The sequence below is a fragment of the Mycteria americana genome, chromosome 4 (genome assembly GCF_035582795.1).
Source record: "Mycteria americana isolate JAX WOST 10 ecotype Jacksonville Zoo and Gardens chromosome 4, USCA_MyAme_1.0, whole genome shotgun sequence".
Classification (NCBI taxonomy): Eukaryota; Metazoa; Chordata; class Aves; order Ciconiiformes; family Ciconiidae; genus Mycteria; species Mycteria americana.
Window position 1 is genome coordinate 17,862,484 of NC_134368.1, and position 15,321 is coordinate 17,877,804.

At 39.7% G+C, this 15,321-nt stretch overlaps 1 protein-coding gene across 1 annotated transcript; it reads right to left on the reverse strand.

Moving 5' to 3' along the window:
- Positions 1–4,263: 4,263 nt before the first annotated feature.
- On the reverse strand, positions 4,264–6,459 carry FGFBP1 (fibroblast growth factor binding protein 1). The gene is made up of 2 exons (XM_075499178.1): positions 6,317–6,459; positions 4,264–5,005 (listed from the first exon to the last, which is right to left on the reverse strand). Exon 2 carries the CDS (start codon positions 4,978–4,980, stop codon positions 4,264–4,266), a length of 717 nt encoding a protein of 238 aa, XP_075355293.1. The 5' UTR covers positions 4,981–5,005; positions 6,317–6,459.
- Positions 6,460–15,321: the final 8,862 nt, after the last annotated feature.

Consider the following 15,321-nt stretch of genomic DNA (forward strand, 5'->3'; position numbering starts at 1 on the left):
TAATTTTAAAATACCTAGACCTTAGCTGGCTATTTTCAAGAACAAATACATGTAGTTCTTGTGCAGAGTGATCTAATCATGAGGCATGAGAAGGGGACCACTGGAACTCTGAAGACCTCTGTTTGGTTCCTGATTCAGCCACTGATTTTCTCCCCATGACTGTCAAGGTCATCCAGTTTTCCTATACTTCATTTCCCCAGGTGTAAAATGGGGCTGATTTTCCATAACTCAGGTTGATGCTAAGAAAGCAGAGATCCTTACGTTTTCAATATGGTAGGGGGACTACCAGAGGACTTGGGCTGCACAGACATAATTTAAATCCATTCATTGTTTTCCTTCACTGTGTTCCTACTTGCCCTACTATAGAAGGTGTTAGAAAAGTCACTACCACCATTATTCCAAGTTATTCAAACATGAAGTGCTGACACAATGACACCTGGTGCACCTGGGCAAAAGAGGCACAGGACAGAGCTCAGCTGTGAACTTTTTCATAATGACCACAGATCCTAAGATGAAGAATGCCAGGAAATGTTTTATTTATCCTAACCAGCTTGACTCCAGAAGCACCAAAGTTATACTGACCTAACTGGCTCTGTAAATGCCCAGAAGAAAGTGACTCGTAGTTGCTGTCAGGTGATTGCTTTGTAGATGTAGGACTGAAACACAAGGCTTGGTAAGTGCAATGAGAACTTAGATGCACTTAGCTGTAGATTTGTGGTCTGTGCAATCATGGAAAATGCTGTTCGTGAAATTAGACTCCAGATATATTTGCCTCAGACCCTGCTACATGCCCTTCTGAAGAACAGCCAAAACTACACACCCATGGATGTTAAAAATCCCATCCTTTAGTTGAGACAGTTTTGAGATATGCACTCTCACATTAGCCCACCTTTCAAGGAAAAAGGCTGCATGGAGATCTCCTTTTTCTCCTGATGCTCCACACTGTCCTTGTAGGATACTGGCACAACTGCATGCATCACAGGTGAAAAGCACCCAGGAACTGTTGAGATCAAGCACGTTTTCCTCCAGCAAAGAGCCACACATGAAGATAAAAGTCAGTCCTGAAAGAAAACAAGATGAAGCAGCAGAAATGTAATGCATCCCTGGAGAGGAGCGTGCAGCTCCCACATGTGGGTCCGGGTGCTGAAAGTCCTGCACACGGAGATGTAACTCACAGCTCTGGAATCCCGAGCTGGAGTTTGCTCTGGGATATGTCATTGCAAACTCTGTGTGCCTGGCTGGCCGGCAGCCACAGGGCGAGCAATGCCTCCTGGCAACTGAGAGCCATCAGGGGTGGATCACGCTTCAGGCACCAAAGTACTTACCATAGTACTCGCGAGGGTAACAGCAGCTAAGGGTAGTTAGGATTGGACATCTTCCAAAACATCTGGAGCAACTGAGCCTCTTAAGCCAGGCCTGCCCAGTGCTCTGGCTGTGATCTGGGACTGTTATACAGGTGTCTGTGTACTGGATTAGATATTCATAATTAATTGCTACAGTGTATGATTGCTTGAGCCGAATGTGTGCTCCTAATCCTTCCTTTGCATCTTTTGACTTCATCTCAATGATCTCCTAATGCAAAGTGCTGTAGGCCAACGTGCAAAGTGTCTAGCAGATGCAACTCACCTGCACTTTCAATATTTACGTACCTATCTACCTTAATAATAAGGAGCTGGTAGCTAGTTTTCCACCCTGCTGGGCACCAGAATGGCTGTGTCTTCCAGCCTCCACAGGAGTTAGCATTGATGACCCTTTTTACTGGAATTTTGCTTTTCTGTGGGCATCAGTCTAACAGAATTTATCCTGCACAGCCTGGTAATACTCAGTGTTTCCACAGGGTGTGCAGAGGCTGGAACGTCAGTAAGAAAACCTGCTGCTTTTTTTGCCATTCAGAGTTGGTAAAATACAGCTAAATCCTTCCCAAATACAGTTTTTCTGACTAATAGCATCATCCCACATTCAAGATATTAGTCACATAGAGATCGCAATATTGTAAGTAGCAAAAAAATGTAAATGAATATCATATGAAGTACTTATGAGAGCCTCCAGAATACTGTCCTCTTTAAAATCCTGTGGCTAGTGCTTGAGCTGATACCATGCCTTCTTCCCAACTCTGCCAAAATCATTTCAACCCTGTGTAAGAAGGCTTGATTCCTACTAACAAGCAAAAAAAAAGAAAAGCTGTGTGTTTAGTAGCACTTTTCTCTCTTATTGAGGACTTCCATCTAAATTTAAGTATTTTTGCTAAGTTAATTCTTCATTGCAAAGAAAATACTAACTGATATTAAATAACGGCAAGGGCCTTTCTGCTGTAGCAACAAGACAGAGTAGCATTAAAATGTCCTCCCCAGACACGCTCATTTAAATAGCAAGTTAAATAGTGAGTATATGTGACAATGAAGGAAAAGCGGGAAGTTGCAGGGGTGTCGTGGTTTAGCCCCAGCCAGCAGCTAAGCCCCACCCAGCCGCTCGCTCACTCCCCCCCAGTGGGATGGGGGAGAGAATCAGAAGAGTAAAAGTGAGAAAACTCATGGGTTGAGATAAGAACAGTTTAATAGGGAAAGCAAAAACTGTGCACGCAAGCCAAGCAAAGCAAGGAATTCATTCACTGCTTCCCATGGGCAGGCAGGTGTTCAGCCGTCTCCAGGAAAGCAGGGCTCCATCACACGTAACGGTTACTTGGGAAGACAAACGCCATCACTCCGAACGTCCGCTCCCCCCTTCCTTCTTCTTCCCCAGCTTTATATACTGAGCATGACGCCATATGGTATGGAATAGCCCTTTGGGCAGTTGGGGTCAGCTGTCCCACCCGTGTCCCCTCCCAGCTTCTTCTGCACCTGGCAGAGCAGGGGAAGCTGAAAAGTCCTTGACCAGTGCAGCAACAACTAAAACATCTCTGTATTATCAACACTGTTTTCAGCACAAATCCAAAACATAGCCCCACACCAGCCACTATAAAGAAAATTAACTCTATCAGCTGAAACCAGGACAAGGAGGTGAGTTACTCATAACATCTTACAAATATTTTCTCAAATATTCTAGCGGTGAGATAAATTATAGAAGGGAATTGCCTATATTTTCTCAAGAAAAATAAATACTATTTTAATTTGCTAGAAATGCTCAGGAAAATTGTATTTCATGAAAGTTCAAGTTTCTCCAAGTGGACTGCTGTGGTAGGAGACCATCCTTCCCAGCTGCATGCCACCAGAAAAGTGTAACTTGTATATTACATTTCTTCCAGCTAGAGTTTCAAATATTAGCAAAGCTTAGTTGTCATTATTTAACTTTACATTTTCTAAAATGTCTATTCTTGTAGAGTTTGGTTTTCTTTTTTTTTAAATACAGATGAAGTCTAATGCATAGAAAAGTATTTATTAGTGTGGTCCATACATAAAGATAACAGAAAATGGAACTTCAAAAGAATGTACAGGCAGTGTTGAGCACAAGTGCTTTAGCTGCTTGAGGAAGGGGTCCAGTCCTGTGCCTATGTACGAACTTGTATAAGTCATTTGATCTCTGTGTCTCTGTTTACCTGCCAGAAAATGGGTATAACATGCTTCATACTATAGGAGAAAAGAGAGAACGGAAGTTTGCAAAGTTTTATGACATCCTTTGATGAGACTGGAAAGCTGAAACTTTGCAAAATTATGGAAAAATCTGAAAATCTTGTTGCCCTTCGTTATCACGGTGATTAAAAACTAATGATAATGTAGTTCCCTATCAAAATGTTTCTTGGACTGGCTGAGAAAGCTGAAGTCTGCAAAGCTGCAGAAGTATTTTTAAAACTGCTTTATAAGCAACACTTTGCCTAGATCCTGTGAAAGATCAATCTTTGACAAAGGCTTAGCACTTGCAGAGAAATCTAGTTAAACAGAGAGAGAGAGAATATTTTTAATATATTTTGAAGTTTATTTTTCTTAATAATTTTTAGGTCAAAAGTGTTGTACATAACCAAGAAGTGCATAGCACTGAATTCATCACTTTGGCTAGCACAGCGCAAAGAGGGGAAGGAGACTACTTATATACTTCTGTGTAGAGTATGTAACATCCATTGTTAACACCTGTGTAGCAATCTACATGCAAATAAAATCTATAACATCTTCAACTACATCAAGTGTAGTCTGTTGTGTATATACAAAATCAGAAAAATATATGCCTTTTTTACTTATATACACTATATAACATAAGAATAAAATCTGGAATAGTTTGCAGTAACTTAGATGAGACTGGACTTTCATGCTACAGCATTTTAGAGACACTTCCTCAGCATTTTTTGTCTTGCACCATTGTGATAAAAAAGTTGCAGAAAGAAAGAAAGCTTTCTGGACAGTATTCCTCAGCCACCTTTTTCTGATCAATATAATCTATGTCTTCAACACAGTCTTGAGGACTGTTTTCTAGCTTTTTTTCAGTCACAGAGGCAGCTGCTGGAGTCTGAACAACTTCTTTTGCATGATGAATTGTGTTCCCTTTCGCAGGACCCACTGATGTTAGTAGGCTTGAGCGGGTCAACTTGAGATTAGCGCTTCGTGGGCCTTTCCTACATACTTTAGATTTTAGGACACTTTTGGCATCTTGACAGATCTGCTTTTGCTTCTTTAGGGATTGGGAGACTTGTTTCCAGTAGGATTTCTGGTTTGCTGCGTACTGTGGACAGGTGGAAGGGTTGCCAGAGAATTCGCACCAGAACTCGCTGTCACCATGCTTGCACTCTACGTGCACAGTAGCAGCATTCATGTCAGTCACTGCCCAGGTGCACTCAGCATTTTCTTTGGTTTTAAACTTGCCTTTAGGAGATGCTTTTCCTCCTTTTGACTTCCGCCCTTTTTCATTTTCTTGGTTAGATTCAGTTTGATTTTTTCCACTGTCTCCTATGCCTTGTCTTCCCTTTTTTCTTTCCTTCTGTCTTTCACAGGTGGCTAGTAGCATCTGGGAGACCAGGATCAACACACAAAGAAGTCCAAAGCTTTTGATCCTCATGATCTCCGTTTTGCTTGTTATCTGCCTTCAAAACAAACAAACGAAAATATAAAAATATTTTCACTTAATGCTGGACTCCACTTGACAGTTGCAGTATTTCAGACACAGTATTGCACTGCTCTTTGATACCTATTAAAATGATGTTACTGGCAAAATCCTCTGTTCTTTGTGTAAATATTACCTGGTTTCTAGAACCATTATATATTATCCTTCAGAACTGTAGATGGCTATGGAGTAAGTCCTTCTGATCCAATTACTTAATTATCTATGCAATGTGGAACAGAAGAGAGTCACTCCCAGGACGTGCTACTGCCCAGTGACTGAGGTACCTTAATTAAAATCTTTTCTGCAGTCAGAGAAGGAATTTGAACCTGGGATTTGTCAATCTCAGATGGATATGTTAAGTTATAACATATGAAGCGGTTGTTGTTCCCACGATCTCCCATTTTTGTAAATGGCACATAAGCGATTTTGACTCCAACCTCTGGCTATTCTTCAAAAATATGCCAGACAGAAAGGAAACCATTTGGTTCAAGTTGAGCAAAATTATTTCTTAGGCATCCTGAAAATCATCTTAATTCACTGGTTATGCCAGTATTTCAGTTTTCTGTTGAAAAAAAAAATTATAGTAGTCTTTCCAGACACCAAAAAGTAACTATTGCTGCATTCTTTGCTGCCTTGGCTGCTAAATAAACAGAACTATCTTTTTGCTTTTGAAGACACCTGCAGTGTACTGGGCTGTGTCTAAAGCTACCAAATTTGAGGGACAAATATGCAACTTCAGTTTTGAAATGTAGCTAGTTAGCAAATTATTGTCAAGCTGATCCCTGCATCTGCACAGAGTGCATTTATTTCTGTAGGTGTTTCTCTTTATGAAGCAGCTTTCAGGACCAGAGCATACTATAATAGTAGAGGGTTTAAATCTGGCATTTAGTAGATTAAATCCCTAAATGTATTTTTCAGATGTTTCCATCATAGCCATTTCTGTAGCCAAGTTTCCGTGTTAGAAAGCAGAATTTCATGTGTAGGCATGCTAATAAGGAACCTATTTCAACATTCAACTATCTGCAAATATCTTTCCTTACATAAATTTAGAATACATAGGTAGCAGCAGAGGTGAGCAGGTCCTACTTTTGCATAGTTCTTACTTGACTTGCTTCACGCCTTATGCTATACACAAAGATTTTCACTCCATAAAACCCTCTTTAGAGAACATCATGTACTATTTACAGTTCTGTTGCAAATACAGCAACTAATAACATTAAAATGAACGATGTGACAGCAACCTTCTGTTGCAAGTGGAACAGTGCAAAAGTAAGATAACTAAAAGACATACCTTGCACAGGGCTTAGAGATACCCAAACGCAACTCCTGATGCAACTCGTCTCTTTCAAAAGAATCAGAGCTAGTTGTAAAGGCAGCGTGGTATTTATAAAGGCAGAGACACACCTTCAAGTCTCCAGCAAGACTATTACAACACAATAGGGTACTTCAGTGCCATGTTCGTTTACCTCTGACACACCTCCTTGGAAAAGTGCCAGTTCTCATCCTTAGCACAAAAAAAAAAAAAAAAAACCAAACCCAAAAAAACCCACCAGCTATGGTGGGGTGACAAGGTGTGTTTGTGCAAATTAGACGTTACTTTAGCCAAGTCCTTCCCTGTTCATGAACAATGATAAGAACTTTATTAGGTCATGAGCTTCTCCAAAAGAGCTTTTCCCAGCCATTGAGGGATGTATCCTGCAATGCCCTGAACAAGTTGCACTACCATTGTGTTCAGCAAAATTTGGGTCGTGTTCAGTGATTCTTTGTGAAATCAAAAACATTCCACAAAGCATTTCAAAGTTACCTTTCGAGCATTTCGTTACCTGCTGTCCCAAAAACGTATTGGAGAACATTTAAAAATCAAAATAAGTAATTATTCTGCATTAACGACAGCATTCATTATGGCAAGATGGTCATAAGCACAAAGTTCAGAAAGAAATACAAGCTCCCTCAGAATTAATGACTGTATGGGGTCTAACAGTGGGGATCAATTGCACAGCACTGATCTATGCTCCTACCTCTCTGCCAGCTTTTGTGTATGTAAAGAAGTGGGCTACATCATGAGATTTCATTATGGGACCATGTCTAATGCATATTAATCTGAAAAAGATGATGACAGTGAAAGAACAAGCATTAGACAAATATAAAATTGCATTCAGAGTTGGGAATAGGCGTCCCTTAAAGAATGGGTAGAGCAGCTAGTGCCTTTGTAGCTCAGTTGTTTCAGGTGGTTTTACTGGAGAAAAGTAAGTGGGACTTTTGTAGTATGTGCTTGGGAAATACAAGAATAAAAGGTAGGACGCAAGAAGAGATAAAAGTAGAAATTGGTATAAGATATAGGCAGGTCTTCCTCTTTGACTCTTTCCCATTAGATATAAATGGAATGAAACAAAGGGACAAAGCTATAGGCAAGGCATTGTCTGGACTGGTTTGGTGATGAGGAGACTGTTAACTTTCTGTAAAAAAATCAGAAGCCAAAAAGGGAAGAAAAAGTGTAATTCTGCAATGAGTGCAGGACAGAAATGTGGGCAGTGGGATTCATTTACTTGAAATACTAAGGATCTGATCTGTGTGCTGGGACGATCTCCTAATCTATGTATGTATGTTCACTACCTTTGATGCTTTCTGATCGAGTTCAGCCATTAAATCTCTCTTGTGCACCTTTGATTGGCATAAGTTAGTATGAAACTATTCACAACGGTCCACTAAATGTGAAAGATTTGTGGTTAGCACTGGCAAGGGCTAGTGACTAGGGGTAGGGATGACTCATGGATCAGAAAACATTTAACAGTGTCTCAGGTTGGATGGGGAATCAGAGAATGAGGAGAAGGCAAGAGATAAGTAAGGGAGGGACTATCTTGCTCAGGAATCCTAAACTAACACCACATAGTATCCACAGTATCATCTGGAGTATTTAGGTTTATGGTATTAGGTATTAGTATCAGGTTTACAGTGGGACTTGATGAACTTAAAGGTCTTTTCCAACCTAAATGAATCTATGATTCTATTTAGCGTGGATCCTCAAAATTGTGCAGCTGCATTAGTGTGGCTATGTGCCCTAGCTAATGAGCCTCTCATCAGGGCTAATTACTTTGGGAACAGCATCAAGCCAAAGTGGCTACACTACCTCAGGTTCTGGCACCAATTCTCAGGTATGTCGTTATCATGCCTCATTGCCTTGTGTAAGCATAGTATAAATTGATTTTTGTGTAACAGATTTAGGGGGTTGGTTCAGGCATATCACCAAAAAAACCCCTGCCACCAAACCACCAACACACACCCCACCACTGTGGCTGAAAAACTACAAATAGGGAAGAGAGGAAGGTTACAAAGAAGTACGTAGGGAGCCACGGGCAACGGGACCAAGCACAAGGTTTACAGTAAGGAACTACACGTTCCTGTCCCAGCTCTGCCACAGAGATACTCACTAGGAGGTGCCAGATGTTCTTTACCTAGAAAGGGAATATAATACTTATTCTTGTAGATGATGTTGCAACGATTTTTTTGTTGGTGTTTACAAAACACCATTTACTGGTGAAACTAATCACAATGTATTGAAAAATACTTAAACCCTCCACCATTCATCACTTCCAAAATTGCCTATTTTGACAGCTTTGCCTAGCAAATTAGGTTTCAATGTCAGTCTCAGTTCAGCTGCTCCATTGTCGATGGGACATATCAGCATAGCCTTCCAACTTGATAAATAATGGGAGAGACAGGGAAAGAAAAGGCTGCGCAAGAGATTTTCCATTCTGCTGCTTTGATATTTCCTGCCTGAGGTCCTGGCAGACTGGACACGTGTTAGCTCTTCCCATCTTTAGCATGTAGAAACTTCTGTGGCGAATTCTGCAGTCAAGTTGATATGGGTGATTACATCTCTGAAATGATCCATCTTGACCCAGCTGGACCTCTTGCCTAACCTGCCTAGATGATTTCAAAATCCTGGTAAACCAAAACACAGTCTCAGTCTATGGAGGCTGGCCTGGATACCCTGCAGTTTTATTGCTATGCCCCCAGAATATCTTTTCGTTTTGTTTTGTTTTCATTAGACATGAACTGACGTTTTATGGATGCCTTTTACCTACCTGGGCATATAGTGCATATTCATACTGTACCCCAATGATCCTGCTGGGAGCTGCCTCATCACTGTCTCCAGGTGATCAGAACATTTGTGTTCTTCAACTTTCATCTTGAAAAGAAAGTACACAAAATTAAAGTAGGACCTCCATTTCTTAGGTGCTTAATTAGCACCAAGAAATATTTCCAATAAAGTATTTTTTTTTCTTTCTGTCATGCACATTTTCAAATATACCTTAGTCTTGCCCTTTGCTGAGCTGAAACACTGCTTGTAAACTGCAGGCACAGTTTTGCTGCAGAACAAACAGTTCAGACTAGTAATCGAAAGACAATTTGATCCATACAACATATAGCAAACCTGAACAGCTAATTTGGCAAGATCAAATTTATGGGGAGCTGTTTAGTTATTAAAATAGAAAGGCACAGAAAATATTTGGCAACACTAGCAAATAAAAGTAATTGTTGAGAATTACAAACATGGATGCCCAAATCCCAGTGTGAGTTCTGGATAGAAAATCTTAATCCAGATGTGTTCCTGCTGCCTTTTGACTGAAACTTGGGACAGTTAATCAGCATTTTAAAATTTTCATTAGAACTGTTATAATTAAATCTAGCTGGTGTCTTTCTGCTGTTCAAGCAAAGAGAGGAAGAGGTTTTGTCTTTATTCCTAACTATGATTCATTGACGTGGAAGAAGTGCAGTATTTTCTAAGTTAGTCCATATTGCTGCTTTTATATTATCCACAAATACATGTATTTTTATATAGGAAATTATACATCGGTGCATTATTTGCAAACAGTAATTTGCTTGTGGTGTCATCTACGTGACATGGTGAGGCTCCTGTTCATTTACAACTTTTTTCCCCATACAATAGAAAGTTAATTTTATATACAAACAGTAAAAAGTTAATTTCATTTACAAGTAGTAAATGAAAAATTACTTCCCTTGACGACCTACAAATTTAGGTGGTCATAAGAATGGCTCCATATAAGAATATCAGCTATTTGTCAGTCACACGTGTAGGCATCAGGATGTTGTTCTCCGTGCAAATGCTCAGGCAGAGTGAATTAAAATAGATCCAGCATCAGTGAAGTGAACAGCTGCTTACATTTCAAACTAATGTCTGTGAGTATCGTTCGGCAGCATTCAAGCAATCCTGATGATGGAGAGTGACTCACTGCATCAGGTAATGTTCCAAGGATACAAAAGGAGGACTTGATTTTAATGGGACTCCAGGGGCATGTGTAGAGTCAGTCCCTCTGTCACAATTTTCCTTTTAGCTTAAACAGTTTGCACACAGGCTTCCTTGAAAACTGTGTCACCTGGCACAACATACCTCACAGCGGTTCTCCAGAGTAAGTTTGCAAACCTTGTTAAGAGAACGGGATCAGGCATGAGTATTATATATCTCACTTGCTACTTTTACATATACACTAGAAGTGAATATCTATTTGCTGCAAGACCTGAAGAAAGAATGACATTAAGCACTCTACATCTAGAGTTCCTTTAAAAATTACCAGCCTGACTAAATGGATGATGTTAAGCTGCAGTTACCTTCAGGGGCGGGGGGGTGGTGGTGGTGGTGGTGTTTGTTTTTAATGTGACTAGCATTCCAGGTGTTCCCTGCAAGTAAATGAATACCATCAATGTATGTAAATCAGACATTTTCAGTGTACAGGTACACACATTTTTAATATGCAGTTCTTACTATAATTAACACAGACTAGCCCGTTCATGTACTGCTTACTAACAAAATATAATCATGTACAGGCTGTAGGTGTACACCATTTTGCTGAAAATACCTGTTGAAAGACTAAGTACGTTAACAAATGTGGCAGTCATACCCCTACCTCCAAGCGCAATACCCTTTTTACTGTGGCGGTGGGTTGTTCTCTGGCACCTCACTTCCATCCCTAGGCAAACAAGCTTCAGGCAAGGAACTCCTAACTTTATTTCCTTTTCAATTCTGTGAGTCTAGTGTCTACAACAGACAGTAAGCCGACAGCCCTAAATGCTGAAGCCCTCTTACACAGCAACAAAAAAGTTGTCTCATGGGCAGTGGCACCAACGCCAGCTTTTCTGTATCTCACCGCCTGTGCCCAACACTTCAGAAGAATATTCCACAGCCTACTGGCATTTCTCTGGAAGAAGCTAGTTAATTTAAAACGTGGTGATGGTTTCAGTGCTCTGAGATCGGTTTACTAACTATTTTACACGGAGGCATAACTATTTGTAAGAAGGTTGAAGAAAACTCATCAGTTAACAATAATTTTCAGTTACTTCTGACCTGGAGTTAAATTAATATTAGTTAAATAAGTATGAAAAAAGGCACCAGATTCTCTCTTCATTGAGTCTTTAACAGTGTCCAATTATTTCACAAGCCGGCCAAAACTGGCAAGTGAATTTGGCAGAACAGCATCCACGTGAAAACTGCGATCGTGAGACCCAAATAAGAAAGAAACAAAAACTACCTAATTCAAACAAGTGTTAACTTTAAGTTAATCACAGAACAACAGAAACTGTATGACTGCTGTATATTAATTATAAGGTAATAAAAAGAAGAGCATCTTACAAGACTAAATGGTAAGGTTCTTTTACAGCAAACTCCAGTTCATGCTGAGGTTCCCATTTGCAGATGCTCAGACAAGTAAATTAAGTGAACACTGCTCATTCATACAGTGCTTATCTGTGAGTGAATCCAACAGCTAAATCATTTTATCCATCATTTGTAGCCCTAGTATTGCTGATTACCTTCCTCATCTATGAATTCAGTAGTTCTTGCAGCGTTATTCTTCATTTACTTGCTGCATTGTGTTGGCAACATTTTGATTAAAAAATCCTGAAATTCATTACTGCCAAGGTGTAGTTTCTCTTCAGCAGAGCTTGAACCCTCTTGGCTCCCAGCTCATACCTGGCAGTCAGCAGTTGTTCATCTATTACCTAGCTGCTTATCAACACACTCTCACATGCACTCAGAAAAGGGAGAGTTTGTTTTCAGACCTGCAGAGTATTGCTTTATCTTGGTAGGCAAGGACAGTGGTGTTTTCAGAAAAATATAAGTGGTTTTAATTAACCAAGGAGATCCAAGCCAGTGATGGAGCATAACCATTAGGAACGTGTTTCTGAAATGATGAGGAAATCCCTCTTGTTTCATTAGATAATACAGAGTAAAATTCTGGGGACCACATCTATACAGGAGACAGAAAACTTTGATGCCAAATGGAGTTGACAGAGTGTTTCGCCTTGGCAGGAGGAGGCTTTCCAAATTCAAACAAGGATAGGAAAATTTTAGATGCCTCTTCTCCCTTAATTTTATTGTGAAAGTATGTTGAACCAACATTAAAGAAAGTTTGCCTTGACTCTGAAACAATTCAAAGGCAAGGAAGTATAAATAATTGCCATTGCTAAGTAAATATGATTACCCTCTCTATACAGGATGTTAAAGCTGCTACCATGATAAAAATGATTGTTACCATACAAGAGTTAGTGGAAAACATATCCCAATCTAAGCAGATCCCAAGATTTTGGTCCCTGCATATTAGCATCTGATAATGCTACAGGGTCACCAAAGAAGAGATGGGATTAGATAGATACAAAAAATCTGGTTTTTCCTCTTCTTTAGAATTTAGCTTTCACAGAATTCAAAGGCTATATTTTACAAAGAAAAAAAACTTGGAAGAAAAATAATGTAAAATAGAAGGATACTATACTGAAATGTATTTCATACTGATTTTTCCAATATTAGGAGGAACTTAACCTCAAAATCTGAATTTTACATATTTTCATTTAATTTTGGTTCTAATGGAAGTTATCACTTCTCTGTCATCTCAATCACAGCTAAAGACTCTCCAAGCACAATCATTTCATTGTCCTGTGCTTTTATTTGAGCAGGCTGGCTGCTTGATTTATTAGCATAGATTCCAGGACATGCTCAAGTTGTTTTGGCAGCCAGGGGAAACAGCTATTGACTAATTGCCACCTGAACTATTTAGCCTGCTAAGATTTTTATAGCTTAGAGCAATGCAAGAGCCTGTCTGTCTGACCAGAACAGCTTCAGAAATACAATCAGACAAAGGATCGCTCTCTTACAGAAAGATACAATGAGTAAAATAATAAAAAGATGCCATTGTAAATTACTGCCTGCCATTAGACTGAAGTCTACTCAGGGTAATGGCAAGTCATGCATATCTATGAGAAGGAAGAATTTGACACGTTACATGAAATCATCAGACACATATCTCTAGAACACAAGGGACTATCTTATGAGCAGCACTGTTTACCATAAGCAGTAAGCTTAATTTTCCAACCAAAAAATTCTTTCAGCTGTCACGAATGCCTTATCTCTCATTAAAGCACTGCAGTAAAATATTCCCCATATGCTTACTCAGATGAATAGCTGAAAAAAGCCTTTGCATTAAGGCAATACTGGTGAAGTTACTAGAGGCAGACGAGGGTAAGAAATGAGATTCAGCCCTCGTCTAGTTCTAATCCACCTTCTCATAAAGGTAAGATTTTTTTTTTCTTAGTGGGAATTTGAAATGACTTAGGCATTGTTTTACTTTTTTTCTGATGTATACACAACGGTCTCCACTGAATTCGTTCCTTTACAAGCAGCAAAAACACTAATTGATCCTGCATAGCTGAAGGGAACCAAGATCAGCTGAGGGTTATAGTGTGGTTTGGAACATTTCAAATATTGACCAGATCAGTGGTAAAATTCTTCCACACCTTGCTGTGGTTGCAGAGTGATACAGGATAACCATGAATGGAGTTGAAGACAGAGTATGTATGGGCCAAGATGTGGTATATTAGAAAGACATTCTTTCCTAGCTGCTGACCACTTTTTTTGAGCTTGTGTCTGGGCTTCTGTAAACCACATCTGATCTGAACTGATATAATCAACAGTATTTTTTTCAGGGAAGATGCAGCAATTATTTTTTCTGCCTTTTACTTTAAGAAATCAATGCAGCTTAGATTTCCTTTCTAGTTTTTCTCTAATGCAGTCCTGATCAGAATAGATGGACTTTCAAAAGTCTGTTTTTGGTATCAGTGATAGTTCTGATCTCTGTCTGTTCTCAGGATCCTTTCCATAAAGCTTAAAGCTGTTGTGTAAATAAATTAAGCTGTACCAATAAATATACATGCGCATATATACACAGATGTATATATAATAATATAATATAATAAGCATTGAATAGTTTTCTCCCTTCCTTTATAATTCATTAATATTAATGGTTTTATTTGTATATTTGTTGAAATAAGGGGTGCATATAAGAGTGGAGAGAGAAGAATAGATTGATCTACTCTGACTAAGACAGTATATTGCGTAAACTCTTACGAGTTTATCAGTGCCTGGTAATTTTGTGGGTTTTAGCACTGGTTCCAAGCACAGCAAGATGTTTCTAGCACTTGCTATGGAATAAACATTCATTTCAAGTACACATTTTAAATATAGTGGAGAAAATGGAAACAGGAACCAAGATATTGTTCCAGGAGAAGGAAACCAGGAACCAGGAATGGAAAACCAGGGACTTTATAGTGTAGGAGACTGCTGGGTCTGGCTGGGATGGAATTAATTTTTTATAGCAGCCCATATGGTGCTGTGTTTTAAATTTGTGACTAGAATAGTGCTAATGACACACTGATGTTTTAGCTATCGCTAAGCAGCATCAAGGCCTTCTCTGTTTCTCACTCTGCCCCCTCTCCAGCAAGTAGGCTGGGGTTGGGCGAGAGATTGGGAGAGGACACAGCCAGGACAGCTGAACCCAGCTGACCAAAGGGACCTAAGGGATATTCCATACCATATGATGTTGCGTGCAGCAATAAAACTAGGTGTAGCCTTTCTAGAATAGCTAGAGAGTGGCTTGGAGAGTGGCTGGGCATCAGCCTGCTTGTGAGAGATATAGAGTGAATGTCTTTGCATCACTTGGTGGTTTTTTTCCCCTCTTCCCTTCACTTATTCAGCTGTCTTTATCTTGACCCACATTCTTTTCTCTCTTTTGCTCTTCCGATTCTCTCCTCCATCCCAATGGGGAGGAGGAGTGAGTGGCTGGGGTCAACACGCCACAGAGATTTCAGTCCTGCAAATAACTAACAGAAATTTTTATTTCAGTGGATTCTAGTTGGAAAGAAACCAAGAGGGAGTTCAGTCCATGTGCAGAACTTCCCCTTCGCTAAAAATACTGATGTCAAGTTACACTGATACCGCCTTGGCTCCAT